At 49.8% G+C, this 21,446-nt stretch overlaps 1 protein-coding gene and 1 long non-coding RNA gene across 65 annotated transcripts in view; both read right to left on the bottom strand.

The window, feature by feature from the left end:
- LOC118362145 (phosphatidate phosphatase LPIN1-like) overlaps nt 1-8,419 on the bottom strand; it is a 55,549-nt gene extending 47,130 nt beyond the window's left edge. For all 50 annotated transcript variants that reach the window (XM_052485982.1, XM_052485987.1, XM_052485980.1 and 47 more), the window contains exons 1-2: nt 7,498-8,419; nt 2,000-2,095 (exon numbers count right to left, since the gene is read on the bottom strand). In XM_052485982.1, the coding sequence (XP_052341942.1) occupies nt 2,000-2,095; nt 7,498-7,689 (288 nt within the window). In that variant the 5' untranslated portion in view covers nt 7,690-8,419. The remainder of the gene's footprint in view (nt 1-1,999; nt 2,096-7,497) is intronic.
- Nucleotides 8,420-13,667: 5,248 nt separating this feature from the next.
- On the bottom strand, nt 13,668-18,597 carry LOC127913601 (uncharacterized). Of its 15 annotated transcripts, none has more exons than XR_008086143.1 (10): nt 18,394-18,597; nt 18,184-18,253; nt 17,974-18,043; nt 17,624-17,833; nt 17,134-17,413; nt 16,924-17,063; nt 16,434-16,573; nt 15,244-15,383; nt 15,034-15,103; nt 13,668-14,823 (listed from the first exon to the last, which is right to left on the bottom strand). It is a non-coding gene; the product is annotated as an uncharacterized LOC127913601 (long non-coding RNA). The 15 variants fall into 15 exon arrangements; XR_008086141.1 differs by having other exon boundaries at nt 17,134-17,343; nt 17,974-18,113; XR_008086146.1 differs by having other exon boundaries at nt 16,994-17,063; nt 17,974-18,113.
- Nucleotides 18,598-21,446: the final 2,849 nt, after the last annotated feature.

Raw genomic sequence — 21,446 nt, forward strand, 5'->3', positions numbered from 1 at the left:
CCGATTTGACACACTGAACTCTGTCTGCAAAGTAATTGGTGAACCAGGCAAGGCAGTCATCCGAAAAACCGAGGCCACTGAGTCTGCCGATAAGAATGTGGTGATTGACCGAGTCGAAAGCCTTGGCAAGGTCGATGAAGACGGCTGCACAGTACTGTCTTTTGTCAATGGCGGTTATGATATCGTTTAGTACCTTGAGCGTGGCTGAGGTGCACCCGTGACCGGCTCGGAAACCAGATTGCACAGCGGAGAAGTTAGGGATTCGAGATGGTCAGTGACCTGTTTGTTGACTTGGCTTTCGAAGACCTTAGATAGGCAGGGCAGGATGGATGTAGGTCTGTAACAGTTTGGGTCCAGGGTGTCTCCCCCTTTGAAGAGGGGGATGACTGCGGCAGCTTTCCAATCCTTGGTGATCTCTGACGATATGAAAGAGAGGTTGAACAGGCTGGTAATAGGGGTTGCGACAATGGCGGTGGATAGTTTCAGAAATAGAGGGTCCAGATTGTCAAGCCCAGCTGATTTGTACGGGTCCAGGTTTTGCAGCTCTTTCAGAACATCTGCTATCTGGATTTGGGTAAAGGAGAACCTGGAGAGGCTTGGGCGAGTAGCTGCAGGGGGGGGGGGCTGTTGGCCGAGGTTGGAGTAGCCAGGCGGAAGGCATGGCCAGCCGTTGAGAAATGCTTGTTGAAGTTTTCGATAATCATGGATTTATCGGTGGTGACCGTGTTACCTAGCCTCAGTGCAGTGGGCAGCTGGGAGGAGGTGCTCTTGTTCTCCATGGAATTCACAGTGTCCCAGAACTTTTTGGAGTTGGAGCTACAGGATGCAAACTTCTGCCTGAAGAAGCTGGCCTTAGCTTTCCTGACTGACTGTGTGTATTGGTTCCCGACTTCCCTGAACAGTTGCATATCGCGGGGACTATTCGATGCAATTGCAGTCCGCCACAGGATGTTTTTGTGCTGGTCGAGGGCAGTCAGGTCTGGAGTGAACCAAGGGCTACATCTGTTCTTAGTTCTGCATTTTTTGAACGGAGCATGCTTATATAAAATGGTGAGGAAGTTACTCTTAAAGAATGACCAGGCATCCTCAACTGACGGGATGAGGTCAATGTCCTTCCAGGATACCCGGGCCAGGTCGATTAGAAAGGCCTGCTCAGAGAAGTGTTTTAGGGAGCGTTTGACAGTGATGAGGGGTGGTCGTTTGACTGCGGCTCCGTAGCGGATACAGACAATGAGGCAGTGATCGCTGAGATCCTGGTTGAAGACAGCGGAGGTGTATTTGGAGGGCCAGTTGGTCAGGATGACGTCTATGAGGGTGCCCTTGTTTACAGATTTGGGGTTGTACCTGGTGGGTTCCTTGATGATTTGTGTGAGATTTAGGGCATCTAGCTTAGATTGTAGGACTGCCGGGGTGTTAAGCATATCCCAGTTTAGGTCACCTAACAGAACAAACTCTGAAGCTGGATGGGGGGCGATCAATTCACAAATGGTGTCCAGGGCACAGCTGGGAGCTGAGGGGGGTCGGTAGCAGGCGGCAACAGTGAGAGACTTATTTCTGGAGAGAGTAATTTTCAAAATTAGTCGTTCGAACTGTTTAGGTATGGACCTGGAAAGTATGACATTACTTTGCAGGCTATCTCTGCAGTAGACTGCAACTCCTCCCCCTTTGGCAGTTCTATCTTGACGGAAGATGTTATAGTTGGGTATGGAAATCTCAGAATTTTTGGTGGCCTTCCTGAGCCAGGATTCAGACACGGCAAGGACATCAGGGTTAGCAGAGTGTGCTAAAGCAGTGAGTAAAACAAACTTAGGGAGGAGACTTCTGATGTTGATATGCATGAAACCATGTTTCTCTCTCTCTATTCTCTCTCTTCGTTCACTCTCTGTTCTCTCTCTCTCTGTTCACTTTCTCTGTTCATGGTCTCACTTTGTTTCGGGGGCCATGGTTCAGTGTGTGTGTGTTGGTGTGTGCATGCGTTTGTGGTTTTGTGTGTACATACCAGTGTGTTCTCTGTCTCCTTGACGAAAAAGGCCTCTCCGTTCTCCCCCAGCTTCATTTGTAGACTCACAGGCTCTCCATTGATCTCTATGTCCACCTGAGACACAAATGACACCAACCATCACTATGCCTTTCAATCTCACTCCATCCCTCTCTCTTTCCTCTGCTCTACCCTCCATCCCTCTCTCTTTCCCCTGCTCTACCCTCCATGTCACTCTCTTTCCTCTGCTCTACCCTCCATCCCTCTCTCTTTCCCCTGCTCTACCCTCCATGTCTCTCTCTTTCCCCTGCTCTACCCTCCATGTCACTCTCTTTCCCCTGCTCTATACCCTCCATGTCACTCTCTTTCCCCTGCTCTACCCTCCATGTCACTCTCTTTCCCCTGCTCTACCCTCCATGTCTCTCTCTTTCCTCTGCTCTACCCTCCATGTCACTCTCTTTCCCCTGCTCTACCCTCCATGTCTCTCTCTTTCCTCTGCTCTACCCTCCATCCCTCTCTCTTTCCCATGCTCTACCCTCCATGTCACTCTCTTTCCTCTGCTCTACCCTCCATGTCACTCTCTTTCCTCTGCTCTATCCTCCATCTCTCTCTCTTTCCTCTGCTCTACCCTCCATCCCTCTCTCTTTCCTCTGTTCTACCCTCCATCCCTCTCTCTTTCCTCTGCTCTACCCTCCATCCCTCTCTCTTTCCTCTGCTCTACCCTCCATCCCTCTCTCTTTCCTCTGCTCTACCCTCCATGTCTCTCTCTTTCCTCTGCTCTACCCTCCATCCCTCTCTCTTTCCTCTGCTCTACCCTCCATGTCTCTCTCTTTCCTCTGCTCTACCCTCCATGTCTCTCTCTTTTCCTCTGCTCTACCCTCCATGTCTCTCTCTTTTCCTCTGCTCTACCCTCCATCCCTCTCTCTTTTCCTCTACTCTACCCTCCATCTCTATCTCTCTTTCCTCTGCTCTATCCTCCATCTCTATCTCTCTTTCCTCTGCTCTACCCTCCCTCTCTATCTCTCTTTCCTCTGCTCTACCCTCCATCTCTCTCTCTTTCCTCTGCTCTACCCTCCATCTCTATCTCTCTTTCCTCTGCTCTACCCTCCATGTCTCTCTCTTTCCTTTGCTCTACCCTCCATCTCTCTCTCTTTCCTCTGCTCTACCCTCCATGCCTCTCTCTTTCCTCTGCTCTACCCTCCATCCCTCTCTCTTTCCTCTGCTCTACCCTCCATCCCTCTCTCTTTCCTCTGCTCTACCCTCCATGTCTCTCTCTTTCCTCTGCTCTACCCTCCATCCCTCTCTCTTTCCTCTGCTCTACCCTCCATCCCTCTCTCTTTCCTCTGCTCTACCCTCCATCTCTATCTCTCTTTCCTCTGCTCTATCCTCCATCTCTATCTCTCTTTCCTCTGCTCTACCCTCCATCTCTCTCTCTTTCCTCTGCTCTACCCTCCATCTCTATCTCTCTTTCCTCTGCTCTACCCTCCATGTCTCTCTCTTTCCTCTGCTCTACCCTCCATCTCTCTCTCTTTCCTCTGCTCTACCCTCCATGTCTCTCTCTTTCCTCTGCTCTACCCTCCATCTCTCTCTCTTTCCTCTGCTCTACCCTCCATCTCTATCTCTCTTTCCTCTGCTCTACACTCCATGTCTCTCTTTCCTCTGCTCTACCCTCCATCTCTATCTCTCTTTCCTCTGCTCTACCCTCCATCTCTATCTCTCTTTCCTCTGCTCTACCCTCCATCCCTCTCTCTTTCCCCTGCTCTACCCTCCATGTCACTCTCTTTCCTCTGCTCTACCCTCCATGTCACTCTCTTTCCTCTGCTCTATCCTCCATCTCTCTCTCTTTCCTCTGCTCTACCCTCCATCCCTCTCTCTTTCCTCTGTTCTACCCTCCATCCCTCTCTCTTTCCTCTGCTCTACCCTCCATCCCTCTCTCTTTCCTCTGCTCTACCCTCCATCCCTCTCTCTTTCCTCTGCTCTACCCTCCATGTCTCTCTCTTTCCTCTGCTCTACCCTCCATCCCTCTCTCTTTCCTCTGCTCTACCCTCCATGTCTCTCTCTTTCCTCTGCTCTACCCTCCATGTCTCTCTCTTTCCTCTGCTCTACCCTCCATGTCTCTCTCTTTCCTCTGCTCTACCCTCCATCCCTCTCTCTTTCCTCTACTCTACCCTCCATCTCTATCTCTCTTTCCTCTGCTCTATCCTCCATCTCTATCTCTCTTTCCTCTGCTCTACCCTCCATCTCTATCTCTCTTTCCTCTGCTCTACCCTCCATCTCTCTCTCTTTCCTCTGCTCTACCCTCCATCTCTATCTCTCTTTCCTCTGCTCTACCCTCCATGTCTCTCTCTTTCCTTTGCTCTACCCTCCATCTCTCTCTCTTTCCTCTGCTCTACCCTCCATGCCTCTCTCTTTCCTCTGCTCTACCCTCCATCCCTCTCTCTTTCCTCTGCTCTACCCTCCATCCCTCTCTCTTTCCTCTGCTCTACCCTCCATGTCTCTCTCTTTCCTCTGCTCTACCCTCCATCCCTCTCTCTTTCCTCTGCTCTACCCTCCATCCCTCTCTCTTTCCTCTGCTCTTTCCTCCCTCTCTATCTCTCTTTCCTCTGCTCTATCCTCCATCTCTATCTCTCTTTCCTCTGCTCTACCCTCCATGTCTCTCTCTTTCCTCTGCTCTACCCTCCATCTCTATCTCTCTTTTCCTCTGCTCTACCCTCCATGTCTCTCTCTTTCCTCTGCTCTACCCTCCATCTCTCTCTCTTTCCTCTGCTCTACCCTCCATGTCTCTCTCTTTCCTCTGCTCTACCCTCCATCTCTCTCTCTTTCCTCTGCTCTACCCTCCATCTCTATCTCTCTTTCCTCTGCTCTACACTCCATGTCTCTCTTTCCTCTGCTCTACCCTCCATCTCTATCTCTCTTTCCTCTGCTCTACCCTCCATCTCTATCTCTCTTTCCTCTGCTCTACCCTCCATGTCTCTCTCTTTCCTTTGCTCTACCCTCCATCTCTATCTCTCTTTCCTCTGCTCTACCCTCCATCTCTATCTCTCTTTCCTCTGCTCTACCCTCCATGTCTCTCTCTTTCCTCTGCTCTACCCTCCATCTCTATCTCTCTTTCCTCTGCTCTACACTCCATGTCTCTCTTTCCTCTGCTCTACCCTCCATCTCTATCTCTCTTTCCTCTGCTCTACCCTCCATCTCTATCTCTCTTTCCTCTGCTCTACCCTCCATGTCTCTCTCTTTCCTTTGCTCTACCCTCCATCTCTATCTCTCTTTCCTCTGCTCCACCCTCCATCTCTATCTCTCTTTCCTCTGCTCTACCCTCCATCTCTATCTCTCTTTCCTCTGCTCTACCCTCCATGTCTCTCTCTTTCCTCTGCTCTACCCTCCATCTCTATCTCTCTTTCCTCTGCTCTACCCTCCATCTCTATCTCTCTTTCCTCTGCTCTACCCTCCATGTCTCTCTCTTTCCTCTGCTCTACCCTCCATCTCTATCTCTCTTTCCTCTGCTCTACCCTCCATGTCTCTCTCTTTCCTCTGCTCTACCCTCCATCTCTATCTCTCTTTCCTCTGCTCTACACTCCATGTCTCTCTTTCCTCTGCTCTACCCTCCATCTCTATCTCTCTTTCCTCTGCTCTACCCTCCATCTCTATCTCTCTTTCCTCTGCTCTACCCTCCATGTCTCTCTCTTTCCTTTGCTCTACCCTCCATCTCTATCTCTCTTTCCTCTGCTCCACCCTCCATCTCTATCTCTCTTTCCTCTGCTCTACCCTCCATCTCTATCTCTCTTTCCTCTGCTCTACCCTCCATGTCTCTCTCTTTCCTCTGCTCTACCCTCCATCTCTATCTCTCTTTCCTCTGCTCTACCCTCCATCTCTATCTCTCTTTCCTCTGCTCTACCCTCCATGTCTCTCTCTTTCCTCTGCTCTACCCTCCATCTCTATCTCTCTTTCCTCTGCTCTACCCTCCATCTCTATCTCTCTTTCCTCTGCTCTACCCTCCATGTCTCTCTCTTTCCTCTGCTCTACCCTCCATGTCTCTCTCTTTCCTCTGCTCTACCCTCCATCTCTCTCTCTTTCCTCTGCTCTACCCTCCATGTCTCTCTCTTTCCTCTGCTCTACCCTCCATCTCTATCTCTCTTTCCTCTGCTCTACCCTCCATCTCTATCTCTCTTTCCTCTGCTCTACCCTCCATGTCTCTCTCTTTCCTCTGCTCGACCCTCCATGTCTCTCTCTTTCCTCTGCTCTACCCTCCATCTCTATCTCTCTTTCCTCTGCTCTACCCTCCATCTCTCTCTCTTTCCTCTGCTCTACCCTCCATGTCTCTCTCTTTCCTCTGCTCTACCCTCCATGTCTCTCTCTTTCCTCTGCTCTACCCTCCATCTCCATCTCTCTTTCCTCTGCTCTACCCTCCATCTCTATCTCTCTTTCCTCTGCTCTACCCTCCATGTCTCTCTCTTTCCTCTGCTCGACCCTCCATCTCTCTCTCTTTCCTCTGCTCTACCCTCCATCTCTATCTCTCTTTCCTCTGCTCTACCCTCCATCTCTATCTCTCTTTCCTCTGCTCTACCCTCCATTCCTCTCTCTTTCCTCTGCTCTACCCTCCATCTATATCTCTCTTTCCTCTGCTCTACCCTCCACGTCTCTCTCTTTCCTCTGCTCTACCCTCCATCTCTATCTCTCTTTCCTCTGCTCTACCCTCCATCTCTATCTCTTTCCTCTGCTCTACCCTCCATATCTATCTCTCTTTCCTCTGCTCTACCCTCCCTCTCTATCTCTCTTTCCTCTGCTCTACCCTCCCTCTCTATCTCTCTTTCCTCTGCTCTACCCTCCCTCTCTATCTCTCTTTCCTCTGCTCTACCCTCCCTCTCTATCTCTCTTTCCTCTGCTCTACCCTCCATCTATATCTCTCTTTCCTCTGCTCTACCCTCCACGTCTCTCTCTTTCCTCTGCTCTACCCTCCATCTCTATCTCTCTTTCCTCTGCTCTACCCTCCATCTCTATCTCTTTCCTCTGCTCTACCCTCCATATCTATCTCTCTTTCCTCTGCTCTACCCTCCCTCTCTATCTCTCTTTCCTCTGCTCTACCCTCCCTCTCTATCTCTCTTTCCTCTGCTCTACCCTCCATCTCTATCTCTCTTTCCTCTGCTCTACCCTCTATCTCTCTTTCTATTCGTACTAACCTATCTCCATCTCCATCCCTCCAATATACCATCATCTCTGTCTCTCCCATCCAACCCTCCTTCTCTATTTTTTATTTTCATTCTTCTCTCATCTATCTACAATAAATATTTCTTTCAGCAACTCTCATTGTCCATTTTGTCCGTGTCAGCTCAGGTCAAGGACAGCTACAGGTATACGTGGTAGAGAAATGAATGATTCATCTCTCTCCCTTCATCCCCTTTTCTCCCTCTCTCTTTCTGTGTGGTAATTTCTGTAAGCACCCTCTTCTACCCAATGTCCTCTGCCCCAGTGCTCCTTAACCCAGACCCCCCACCGCACACAGCCTCCCTGTGTCCTCTCACCACTTTCTCACGGGAGCGCAGCACACCCATCTTGCCGAAGCGAACGTGGAAGGGCGAGCACTGCAGGGTGCCGTCAGGCTGACGCACCACGATGACATCGATGCAGCCCGACAGGGTGGCCGGGTTCAGGCCCCGGTACAGCTCCTTCACCTGCACAAACACCTGGCCTGCCAACTGGCCCACGTAGTTCATGGTCTCAGACTGAGGGGGTTAGAGGGTGGAGGGGAGAGGGATGAGGGGAGGGTGGAGGGGAGAGGGATGAGGGGAGAGGGATGGGGTGAGGGTGGAGGGGAGAGGGATGAGGGGAGGGTGGCGGGGAGAGGGATGGGGTGAGGCGAGGGGGAAAGGGAGGGATGAGGGGGAGAGGGATAGGAGAAAGAGAGAGAGAGAGAAAGACACTAAATATTTAATTTCCCAAACGCTTGCGAGGCAATTTGATGATGACTCTTGATGATCCTGTGGAGTGATGAGGGTGTGGTCATATCAATAGAATCTAGATGACATTACGACACACCAGAGTGATGTTATTGCCTGGATGGATCAGCCGGGACATCTCTCTGACTCTAACTGTGATTAACATTCCTCTCTGACTGCCTGTCCTCAATCCCCGCACATCACGTCTTTATAAGGCTTTTAACTCATACATTTGTCACATAGTGCAGAACAGCAACCAACCAGGCCTCCAAAGGCCCACTGCCCTGTGCAGCAGAAACAGAGGAAAAGGGCTGGAATTGCATAATACGCTGCAATAAACACACGGACATTCTCAGTCAAACACAATACTCTCTGTATATCACACACACATATATACACACACACACATATATACACACCCACAGACACACATATATACACACACACAGACACACATATATACACACAGACACATGCACGAACACGCTTGGTGCCCAGTGCCCTCTGCTGCGCTGGCATCTGAATGGGGATGAATCTGCATGCCAGTCTCTCTGTCACAGAGAAGGCAGCACCACTAACACCTTCTGTTCACCTGATTTAGAATTCCTCACAATCAAATGTCGACCACATTATCTACCAAGAGAATTCTCTTTGATTATAATCACAGCCGTATATATCCCCCCCCAAGCAGACACATCGATGGCTCTGAACAAACTTTATTTGACTCTTTGCAAACTGGAAACCATTTATCCGGAGGCTGCATTCATTGTAGCTGGGGATTTTAACAAGGCTAATCTGAAAACAAGACTCCCTAAATTTTATCAGCATATCGATTGCGCAACCAGGGGTGGAAAAACCTTGGATCAGTGTTACTCTAACTTCCGCGACGCATATAAGGCTCCTTTCGGAAAAGCTGACCACGACTCCATTTTGTTGATCCCTGCCTACAGACAGAAACTAAAACAAGAGGCTCCCACGCTGAGGTCTGTCCAACGCTGGTCCGACCAAGCTGACTCCACACTCCAAGACTGCTTCCATCACATGGACTGGGATATGTTTCGTATTACGTCAGATAACAACATTGACGAATACGCTGATTCGGTGTGCGAGTTCATTAGAACGTGCGTTGAAGATGTCGTTCCCATAGCAACGATTAAAACATTCCCTAACCAGAAACCGTGGATTGATGGCAGCATTCGCGTGAAACTGAAAGCGCGAACCACTGCTTTTAATCAGGGCAAGGTGACTGGTAACATGACCGAATACAAACAGTGCAGCTATTCCCTCCGCAAGGCTATCAAACAAGCTAAGCGTCAGTACAGAGACAAAGTAGAATCTCAATTCAACGGCTCAGACACAAGAGGCATGTGGCAGGGTCTACAGTCAATCACGGACTACAAGAAGAAAACCAGCCCAGTCACGGACCAGGATGTCTTGCTCCCAGGCAGACTAAATCACTTTTTTGCCCGCTTTGAGGACAATACAGTGCCACTGACACGGCCTGCAACGAAAACATGCGTACTCTCGTTCACTGCAGCCGAGGTGAGTAAGACATTTAAACATGTTAACCCTCGCAAGGCTGCAGGCCCAGACGGCATCCCCAGCCGCGCCCTCAGAGCATGCGCAGACCAGCTGGCCGGTGTGTTTACGGACATATTCAATCAATCCCTATACCAGTCTGCTGTTCCCACATGCTTCAAGAGGGCCACCATTGTTCCTGTTCCCAAGAAAGCTAAGGTAACTGAGCTAAACGACTATCGCCCCGTAGCACTCACTTCCGTCATCATGAAGTGCTTTGAGAGACTAGTCAAGGACCATATCACCTCCACCCTACCTGACACCCTAGACCCACTCCAATTTGCTTACCGCCCAAATAGGTCCACAGACAATGCAATCTCAACCACACTGCACACTGCCCTAACCCATCTGGACAAGAGGAATACCTATGTGAGAATGCTGTTCATCGACTACAGCTCGGCATTCAACACCATAGTACCTTCCAAGCTCGTCATCAAGCTCGAGACCCTGGGTCTCGACCCCGCCATGTGCAACTGGTTACTGGACTTCCTGACGGGCCGCCCCCAGGTGGTGAGGGTAGGCAACAACATCTCCACCCCGCTGATCCTCAACACTGGGGCCCCACAAGGGTGCGTTCTGAGCCCTCTCCTGTACTCCCTGTTCACCCACGACTGCGTGGCCACGCACGCCTCCAACTCAATCATCAAGTTTGCGGACGACACAACAGTGGTAGGCTTGATTACCAACAACGACGAGATGGCCTACAGGGAGGAGGTGAGGGCCCTCGGAGTGTGGTGTCAGGAAAATAACCTCACACTCAACGTCAACATAACTAAGGAGATGATTGTGGACTTCAGGAAACAGCAGAGGGAACAACCCCTATCCACATCGATGGAACAGTAGTGGAGAGGGTAGCAAGTTTTAAGTTCCTCGGCATACACATCACAGACAAACTGAATTGGTCCACTCACACAGACAGCATCGTGAAGAAGGCGCAGCAGCGCCTCTTCAACCTCAGGAGGCTGAAGAAATTCGGCTTGTCACCAAAAGCACTCACAAACTTCTACAGATGCACAATCGAGAGCATCCTGGCGGGCTGTATCACCGCCTGGTACGGCAACTGCTCCGCCCACAACCGTAAGGCTCTCCAAAGGGTAGTGAGGTCTGCACAACGCATCACCGGGGGCAAACTACCTGCCCTCCAGGACACCTACACCACCCGATGTTACAGGAAGGCCATAAAGATCATCAAGGACAACAAACACCCGAGCCACTGCCTGTTCACCCCGCTATCATCCAGAAGGCGAGGTCAGTACAGGTGCATCAAAGCTGGGACCGAGAGACTGAAAAACAGCTTCTATCTCAAGGCCATCAGACTGTTAAACAGCCACCACTAACATTGAGTGGCTGCTGCCAACACACTGACACTGACTCAACTCCAGCCACTTTAATAATGGAAATTGACGGGAAATGATGTAAATATATCACTAGCCACTTTAAACAATGCTACCTTATATAATGTTACATACCCTACATTATTCATCTCATATGCATACGTACAGTGCCTTGCGAAAGTATTCGGCCCCCTTGAACTTTGCGACCTCTTGCCACATTTCAGGCATCAAACATAAAGATATAAAACTGTATTTTTTTGTGAAGAATCAACAACAAGTGGGACACAATCATGAAGTGGAATGACATTTATTGGATATTTCAAACTTTTTTAACAAATCAAAAACTGAAAAATTGGGCGTGCAAAATTATTCAGCCCCTTTACTTTCAGTGCAGCAAACTCTCTCCAGAAGTTCAGTGAGGATCTCTGAATGATCCAATGTTGACCTAAATGACTAATGATGATAAATACAATCCACCTGTGTGTAATCAAGTCTCCGTATAAATGTACCTGCACTGTGATAGTCAACCAGGCAGGTCCGAGATACTGTTGTGAAGAAGTTTAAAGCCGGATTTGGATACAAAAAGATTTCCCAAGCTTTAAACATCCCAAGGAGCACTGTGCAAGCGATAATATTGAAATGGAAGGAGTATCAGACCAATGCAAATCTACCAAGACCTCGCCGTCCCTCTAAACTTTCAGCTCATACAAGGAGAAGACTGATCAGAGATGCAGCCAAGAGGCCCATGATCACTCTGGATGAACTGCAGAGATCTACAGCTGAGGTGGGAGACTCTGTCCATAGGACAACAATCAGTCGTATATTGCACAAATCTGGCCTTTATGGAAGAGTGGCAAGAAGAAAGCCATTTCTTAAAGATATCCATAAAAAGGGTTGTTTAAAGTTTGCCACAAGCCACCTGGGAGACACACCAAACATGTGGAAGAAGGTGCTCTGGTCAGATGAAACCAAAATTGAAGTTTTTGGCAACAATGCAAAACGTTATGTTTGGCGTAAAAGCAACACTGCTCATCACCCTGAACACACCATCCCCACTGTCAAACATGGTGGTGGCAGCATCATGGTTTGGGCCTGCTTTTCTTCAGCAGGGACAGGAAAGATGGTTCAAATTGATGGGAAGATGGATGGAGCCAAATACAGGACTATTCTGGAAGAAAACCTGATGGAGTCTGCAAAAGACCTGAGACTGGGACGGAGATTTGTCTTCCAACAAGACAATGATCCAAAACATAAAGCAAAATCTACAATGGAATGGTTCAAAAATAAACATATCCAGGTGTTAGAATGGCCAAGTCAAAGTCCAGACCTGAACCCAATCGAGAATCTGTGGAAAGAACTGAAAACTGCTGTTCACAAATGCTCTCCATCCAACCTCACTGAGCTCAAGCTGTTTTGCAAGGAGGAATGGGAAAAAATGTCAGTCTCTCGATGTGCAAAACTGATAGAGACATACCCCAAGCGTCTTACAGCTGTAATCGCAGCAAAAGGTGGCGCTACAAAGTATTAACTTAAGGGGGCTGAATAATTTTGCACGCCCAATTTTTCAGTTTTTGATTTGTTAAAAAAGTTTGAAATATCCAATAAATGTCGTTCCACTTCATGATTGTGTCCCACTTGTTGTTGATTCTTCACAAAAAAATACAGTTTTATATCTTTATGTTTGAAGCCTGAAATGTGGCAAAAGGTCGCAAAGTTCAAGGGGGCCGAATACTTTGCAAGGCACTGTATATACTGTACTCTATATCATCTACTGCATCCTTATGTAATACATGTATCACTAGCCACTTTAACTATGCCACTTTGTTTACATACTCATCTCATATGTATATACTGTACTCAATACCATCTACTGTATCTTGCCTATGCTGCTCTGTACCATCAGTCATTCATATATCTTTATGTACATATTCTTTATCCCCTTACACTGTGTATAAGACAGTAGTTTTGGAATTGTTAGTTAGATTACTTGTTGGTTATTACTGCATTGTCGGAACTAGAAGCACAAGCATTTCGCTACACTCGCATAAACATCTGCTAACCATGTGTATGTGACACATAAAATGTGATTTGATTTGATTTGACTAGAACCAACAGGGCCCAGGGGAGGGAGAGGAAACCATTTCACTGGAAGGCCAATGTGAACAAAGTTAGGATTCAGACCTAACTATTCACTAACAGTCCAAAAGACAGACAAAATGTGCACTATCCTGTATTGTATGTCTTAACCACACCTACCATTATCTGGGTAAAATCTCCCATTGACTATGTTTGGGTAAAATCTCCCATTGACTATGTTTGGGTAAAATCTCCCATTGACTATGTTTGGGTAAAATCTCCCATTGACTATGTTTGGGTAAAATCTCCCATTGACTATGTTTGGGTAAAATCTCCCATTGACTATGTTTGGGTAAAATCTCCCATTGACTATGTTTGGGTAAAATCTCCCATTGACTATGTTTGGGTAAAATCTCCCATTGACTATGTTTGGATAAAATCTCCCATTGACTATGTTTGGGTAAAATCTCCCATTGACTATGTTTGGGTAAAATCTCCCATTGACTATGTTTGGGTAAAATCTCCCATTGACTATGTTTGGGTAAAATCTCCCATTGACTATGTTTGGGTAAAATCTCCCATTGACTATGTTTGGGTAAAATCTCCCATTGACTATGTTTGGGTAAAATCTCCCATTGACTATGTTTGGGTAAAATCTCCCATTGACTATGTTTGGGTAAAATCTCCCATGTATGTTTGGGTAAAATCTCCCATTGACTATGTTTGGGTAAAATCTCCCATTGACTATGTTTGGGTAAATGTTTGGATAAAATCTCCCATTGACTATGTTTGGGTAAAATCTCCCATTGACTATGTTTGGGTAAAATCTCCCATTGACTATGTTTGGGTAAAATCTCCCATTGACTATGTTTGGGTAAAATCTCCCATTGACTATGTTTGGGTAAAATCTCCCATTGACTATGTTTGGGTAAAATCTCCCATTGACTATGTTTGGGTAAAATCTCCCATTGACTATGCATGATTTACGTGAACGTCAGCAGTTTTCAAGATGGGATTTGTCCCTAACAATGAAAAACAGTGAGAGAGAGAAGAAGGCTTGCTTTGTTGGCTGTCACTCTCCTCTTGATATATCCCCCTGTTTCTGCTGAGTCAGGGACATGCTGAGTCAGGGACACACACACACACACACACACACACACACACACACACACACACACACACACACACACACACACACACACACACACACACACACACACACACACACACACACACACACACACACACACACACACACACACACACACACACACGTGTGCCTAGAGGACAGATGGCTTACTAGCCTGCTGACAGAATGTCAGTTCTCCTGACTCATGATGGTTATTTCTTAACCCCCATCAGTTACTAGGTTCAGAGAGGGCTATCTACTGAAATGTACTGACATATTCTCCCACTGAGAGACAGACCTCCTGATCGTCTTCTCCATGCCTGGACACCTGATACTATTGTATATTAGGGCCGGGCGATATGACGATATATATAGTGTGACGATAGATAAACGTTTATCGTTTCATATTATGCTCTATCGTTTATTTTGTTGTGCAGCAAATCGTACTCTTTCTCTTTCCGGCGATTGAACGACGCGTTCTTGCACATGTGGAAGAGTGAACGTGACACAGAGCACGGAGACCGTACCTAAAAGAGGGGCAACTTCGGTCGCGTGGACGTGGTTTGGGTATGAACAGTCTGACACCGACCAGAAAACCGCCCTCTGCAACATATCCAGCAGGCCGGTCCCGACAACAGGCTCAAACACCACTAACCTCTATTACCACCTACGCAGGAGTCATGTGGAACAGGCCGGTCCCGACAACAGGCTCAAACACCACTAACCTCTATTACCACCTACGCAGGAGTCATGTGGAACAGGCCGGTCCCGACAACAGGCTCAAACACCACTAACCTCTATTACCACCTACGCAGGAGTCATGTGGAACAGGCCGGTCCCGACAACAGGCTCAAACACCACTAACCTCTATTACCACCTACGCAGGAGTCATGTGGAACAGGCCGGTCCCGACAACAGGCTCAAACACCACTAACCTCTATTACCACCTACGCAGCAGTCATGTGGAACAGGCCGGTCCCGACAACAGGCTCAAACACCACTAACCTCTATTACCACCTACGCAGGAGTCATGTGGAACAGGCCGGTCCCGGCAACAGGCTCAAACACCACTAACCTCTATTACCACCTACGCAGGAGTCATGTGGAACAGGCCGGTCCCGACAACAGGCTCAAACACCACTAACCTCTATTACCACCTACGCAGGAGTCATGTGGAACAGGCCGGTCCCGACAACAGGCTCAAACACCACTAACCTCTATTACCACCTACGCAGGAGTCATGTGGAACAGGCCGGTCCCGACAACAGGCTCAAACACCACTAACCTCTATTACCACCTACGCAGGAGTCATGTGGAACAGGCCGGTCCCGGCAACAGGCTCAAACACCACTAACCTCTATTACCACCTACGCAGGAGTCATGTGGAACAGGCCGGTCCCGACAACAGGCTCAAACACCACTAACCTCTATTACCACCTACGCAGGAGTCATGTGGAACAGGCCGGTCCCGACAACAGGCTCAAACACCACTAACCTCTATTACCACCTACGCAGGAGTCATGTGGAACAGGCCGGTCCCGACAACAGGCTCAAACACCACTAACCTCTATTACCACCTACGCAGGAGTCATGTGGAACAGGCCGGTCCAGGCAACAGGCTCAAACACCACTAACCTCTATTACCACCTACGCAGGAGTCATGTGGAACAGGCCGGTCCCGACAACAGGCTCAAACACCACTAACCTCTATTACCACCTACGCAGGAGTCATGTGGAACAGGCCGGTCCCGACAACAGGCTCAAACACCACTAACCTCTATTACCACCTACGCAGGAGTCATGTGGAACAGGCCGGTCCCGACAACAGGCTCAAACACCACTAACCTCTATTACCACCTACGCAGGAGTCATGTGGAACAGGCCGGTCCCGACAACAGGCTCAAACACCACTAACCTCTATTACCACCTACGCAGGAGTCATGTGGAACAGGCCGGTCCCGACAACAGGCTCAAACACCACTAACCTCTATAACCACCTACGCAGGAGTCATGTGGAACAGGCCGGTCCCGACAACAGGCTCAAACACCACTAACCTCTATTACCACCTACGCAGGAGTCATGTGGAACAGGCCGGTCCCGACAACAGGCTCAAACACCACTAACCTCTATTACCACCTACGCAGGAGTCATGTGGAACAGGCCGGTCCCGACAACAGGCTCAAACACCACTAACCTCTATTACCACCTACGCAGGAGTCATGTGGAACAGGCCGGTCCCGACAACAGGCTCAAACACCACTAACCTCTATTACCACCTACGCAGGAGTCATGTGGAACAGGCCGGTCCCGACAACAGGCTCAAACACCACTAACCTCTATTACCACCTACGCAGGAGTCATGTGGAACAGGCCGGTCCCGACAACAGGCTCAAACACCACTAACCTCTATTACCACCTACGCAGGAGTCATGTGGAACAGGCCGGTCCCGACAACAGGCTCAAACACCACTAACCTCTATTACCACCTACGCAGGAGTCATGTGGAACAGGCCGGTCCCGGCAACAGGCTCAAACACCACTAACCTCTATTACCACCTACGCAGGAGTCATGTGGAACAGGCCGGTCCCGACAACAGGCTCAAACACCACTAACCTCTATTACCACCTACGCAGGAGTCATGTGGAACAGGCCGGTCCCGACAACAGGCTCAAACACCACTAACCTCTATTACCACCTACGCAGGAGTCATGTGGAACAGGCCGGTCCCGACAACAGGCTCAAACACCACTAACCTCTATTACCACCTACGCAGGAGTCATGTGGAACAGGCCGGTCCCGACAACAGGCTCAAACACCACTAACCTCTATTACCACCTACGCAGGAGTCATGTGGAACAGGCCGGTCCCGACAACAGGCTCAAACACCACTAACCTCTATTACCACCTACGCAGGAGTCATGTGGAACAGGCCGGTCCAGGCAACAGGCTCAAACACCACTAACCTCTATTACCACCTACGCAGGAGTCATGTGGAACAGGCCGGTCCAGGCAACAGGCTCAAACACCACTAACCTCTATTACCACCTACGCAGGAGTCATGTGGAACAGGCCGGTCCCGACAACAGGCTCAAACACCACTAACCTCTATTACCACCTACGCAGGAGTCATGTGGAACAGGCCGGTCCAGGCAACAGGCTCAAACACCACTAACCTCTATTACCACCTACGCAGGAGTCATGTGGAACAGGCCGGTCCAGGCAACAGGCTCAAACACCACTAACCTCTATTACCACCTACGCAGGAGTCATGTGGAACAGGCCGGTCCCGACAACAGGCTCAAACACCACTAACCTCTATTACCACCTACGCAGGAGTCATGTGGAACAGGCCGGTCCCGACAACAGGCTCAAACACCACTAACCTCTATTACCACCTACGCAGGAGTCATGTGGAACAGGCCGGTCCCGACAACAGGCTCAAACACCACTAACCTCTATTACCACCTACGCAGGAGTCATGTGGAACAGGCCGGTCCCGACAACAGGCTCAAACACCACTAACCTCTATTACCACCTACGCAGGAGTCATGTGGAACAGGCCGGTCCAGGCAACAGGCTCAAACACCACTAACCTCTATTACCACCTACGCAGGAGTCATGTGGAACAGGCCGGTCCCGGCAACAGGCTCAAACACCACTAACCTCTATTACCACCTACGCAGGAGTCATGTGGAACAGGCCGGTCCAGGCAACAGGCTCAAACACCACTAACCTCTATTACCACCTACGCAGGAGTCATGTGGAACAGGCCGGTCCAGGCAACAGGCTCAAACACCACTAACCTCTATTACCACCTACGCAGGAGTCATGTGGAACAGGCCGGTCCCGACAACAGGCTCAAACACCACTAACCTCTATAACCACCTACGCAGGAGTCATGTGGAACAGGCCGGTCCCGACAACAGGCTCAAACACCACTAACCTCTATTACCACCTACGCAGGAGTCATGTGGAACAGGCCGGTCCAGGCAACAGGCTCAAACACCACTAACCTCTATTACCACCTACGCAGCAGTCATGTGGAACAGGCCGGTCCCGACAACAGGCTCAAACACCACTAACCTCTATTACCACCTACGCAGGAGTCATGTGGAACAGGCCGGTCCCGACAACAGGCTCAAACACCACTAACCTCTATTACCACCTACGCAGGAGTCATGTGGAACAGGCCGGTCCCGGCAACAGGCTCAAACACCACTAACCTCTATTACCACCTACGCAGGAGTCATGTGGAACAGGCCGGTCCCGACAACAGGCTCAAACACCACTAACCTCTATTACCACCTACGCAGGAGTCATGTGGAACAGGCCGGTCCCGACAACAGGCTCAAACACCACTAACCTCTATTACCACCTACGCAGGAGTCATGTGGAACAGGCCGGTCCCGACAACAGGCTCAAACACCACTAACCTCTATTACCACCTACGCAGGAGTCATGTGGAACAGGCCGGTCCCGGCAACAGGCTCAAACACCACTAACCTCTATTACCACCTACGCAGGAGTCATGTGGAACAGGCCGGTCCCGACAACAGGCTCAAACACCACTAACCTCTATTACCACCTACGCAGGAGTCATGTGGAACAGGCCGGTCCCGACAACAGGCTCAAACACCACTAACCTCTATTACCACCTACACAGGAGTCATGTGGAACAGGCCGGTCCCGACAACAGGCTCAAACACCACTAACCTCTATTACCACCTACGCAGGAGTCATGTGGAACAGGCCGGTCCCGACAACAGGCTCAAACACCACTAACCTCTATTACCACCTATGCAGGAGTCATGTGGAACAGGCCGGTCCCGGCAACAGGCTCAAACACCACTAACCTCTATTACCACCTACGCAGGAGTCATGTGGAACAGGCCGGTCCCGACAACAGGCTCAAACACCACTAACCTCTATTACCACCTACGCAGGAGTCATGTGGAACAGGCCGGTCCCGACAACAGGCTCAAACACCACTAACCTCTATTACCACCTACGCAGGAGTCATGTGGAACAGGCCGGTCCCGACAACAGGCTCAAACACCACTAACCTCTATTACCACCTACGCAGGAGTCATGTGGAACAGGCCGGAGAGAGTCTATGGATGAGACCCAAAGAAGTACAGTTGAGTGCTCAAAACAAACCCTCGACTCAGACGTTACAAGGGGCTTTTGCCCTCGGCACACCATATGGTGAAGAACCATGAAGATGGAAGGAGAACAGCCACCGTTACAACTTACATCTGCAAAGACATGGCCCCAATTTACACGGTCCAGAAATGGGGGTTTTGTGAGTTGGTGCCAACACCTGACCCAAATCCAAATTGATATGTGACACGTATTAATTCCAAAATAACATGCAAAACAGACAAGCTCCAAATGCCAGCAACGTAGCCTAGTGGTTAGAGCATTGGACTAGTAACCGGAAGGTTGCAAGTTCAAACCCCCGAGCTGACAAGGTACAAATCTGTCGTTCTGCCCCTGAACAGGCAGTTAACCCACTGTTCCTAGTCTATCATTGAAAACAAGAATTTGTTCTAAACTGACTTGCCTGGTTAAATAAAGGTTTAAAAATATATACTGTATATATATTTTGGCCTATTTTTATTTTGTTTGCAACGATAGTTGAAGTATTTTCTATTTACCTTTTTAGATATTATACATTCATATTTTATATGTTGTTAAATGCTTCATTGAAAATGTGCACAGATTCTAAATCAAATAAATAATCAAATATGAGTAAGTACCTTTTTATTTGCCCCACCTCTCTCTCTCCTCATTCCCCCTCTCTCTCTCCCTCTCTCTCCTCATTCCCCCTCTCTCTCTCTCCCTCTCTCTCCTCATTCCCCCTCTCTCTCTCCTCATGCCCCCCCTCTCTCTCTCCTCATTCCCCCTCTCTCTCTCTCCTCATTCCCCCTCTCTCTCTCCTCATTCCCCCTCTCTCTCTCCCTCTTTCTCCTCATTCCCCCTCTCTCTCTCCCTCTCTCTACTCATGCCCCCCCCTCTCTCTCCTCATTCCCCCTCTCTCTCTCCTCATTCCCCCTCTCTCTCTCCCTCTCTCTCCTCATGCCCCCTCTCTCTCCCTCTCTCCTCATGCCCCCTCTCTCTCTCCCACTCTCTCCTCATGCCCCCTCTCTCTCTCCCTCTCTTGTCATGCCCCCTCTCTCTCTCCCTCTCTCTTGTCATGCCCCCTCTCTCTCTCCCTCTCTCTCCTCATGCCCCCTCTCTCTCTCCCTCTCTCTCCTCATGCCCCCTCTCTCTCTCCCTCTCTCTCTCCTCATTCCCCCTCTCTCTCTCCTTATTCCCCCTCTCTCTCTCCCTCTCTCTCCTCATGCCCCCTCTCTCTCCCTCTCTCCTCATGCCCCCTCTCTCTCTCCCCTCTCCTCATGCCCCCTCTCTCTCTCCACTCTCTCCTCATGCCCCCTCTCTCTCTCCCTCTCTCTTGTCATGCCCCCTCTCTCTCTCCCTCTCTCTTGTCATGCCCCCTCTCTCTCTCCCTCTCTCTCTCCCTCTCTCTCCTCACGCCCCCTCTCTCTCTCCCTCTCTCTCCTCATGCCCCCTCTCTCTCCCTCTCTCTTCTCATTCCCCACCTCTCTCTCTCCCTCTCTCCTGTCATGCCCCCTCTCTCTCTCCCTCTCTCTTGTCATGCCCCACCTCTCTCTCTCCCTCTCTCTCCTCATGCCCCACCTCTCTCTCTCTCCCTCTGTCTCCTCATGCCCCACCTCTCTCTCTCACTCTCTCTCCCCATGCCCCTCCTCTCTCTCTCCCTCTCTCTCCTCATGCCCCATCTCTCTCTCCTCATGCCCCGCCTCTCTCTCTCCCCATGCCCCACCTCTCTCTCTCCCTCTCTCTCCTCATGCCCCACCTCTCTTTCTCTCCCTCTCTCTTGTCATGCCCCAACTCTCTCTCCCTCTCTCTCCTCAAGCCCCACCTCTCTCTCTCTCCCTCTCTCTTGTCATGCCCCCTCTCTCTCTCCCTCTCTCTTGTCATGCCCCACCTCTCTCTCCTCATGCCCCACCTCTCTCTCTCCCTCTCTCTCCTTATGCCCCACCTCTCTCTCTCCCTCTCTCTCCTCATGCCCCACCTCTCTCTCTCTCCCTCTCTCTTGTCATGCCCCACCTCTCTCGCTCCCTCTCTCTCCTCATGACCCCTCTCTCTCTCTCTCTTGTCATGCCCCACCTCTCTCTCCCTCTGTCTCCTCATGCCCCCTCTCTCTCTCCCTCTCTCTTGTCATGCCCCACCTCTCTCTCTCCCTCTCTCTCCTCATGCCCCACCTCTCTCTCTCTCCCTCTCTCTTGTCATGCCCCACCTCTTTCTCTCCCTCTCTCTCCTCATGCCCCCTCTCTCTCTCCCTCTCTCTCCTCATGCCCCCTCTCTCTCCCTCTCTCTTGTCATGCCCCACCT

Source organism: Oncorhynchus keta, chromosome 29 (assembly GCF_023373465.1).
Source record: "Oncorhynchus keta strain PuntledgeMale-10-30-2019 chromosome 29, Oket_V2, whole genome shotgun sequence".
Taxonomy (NCBI): domain Eukaryota; kingdom Metazoa; phylum Chordata; class Actinopteri; order Salmoniformes; family Salmonidae; genus Oncorhynchus; species Oncorhynchus keta.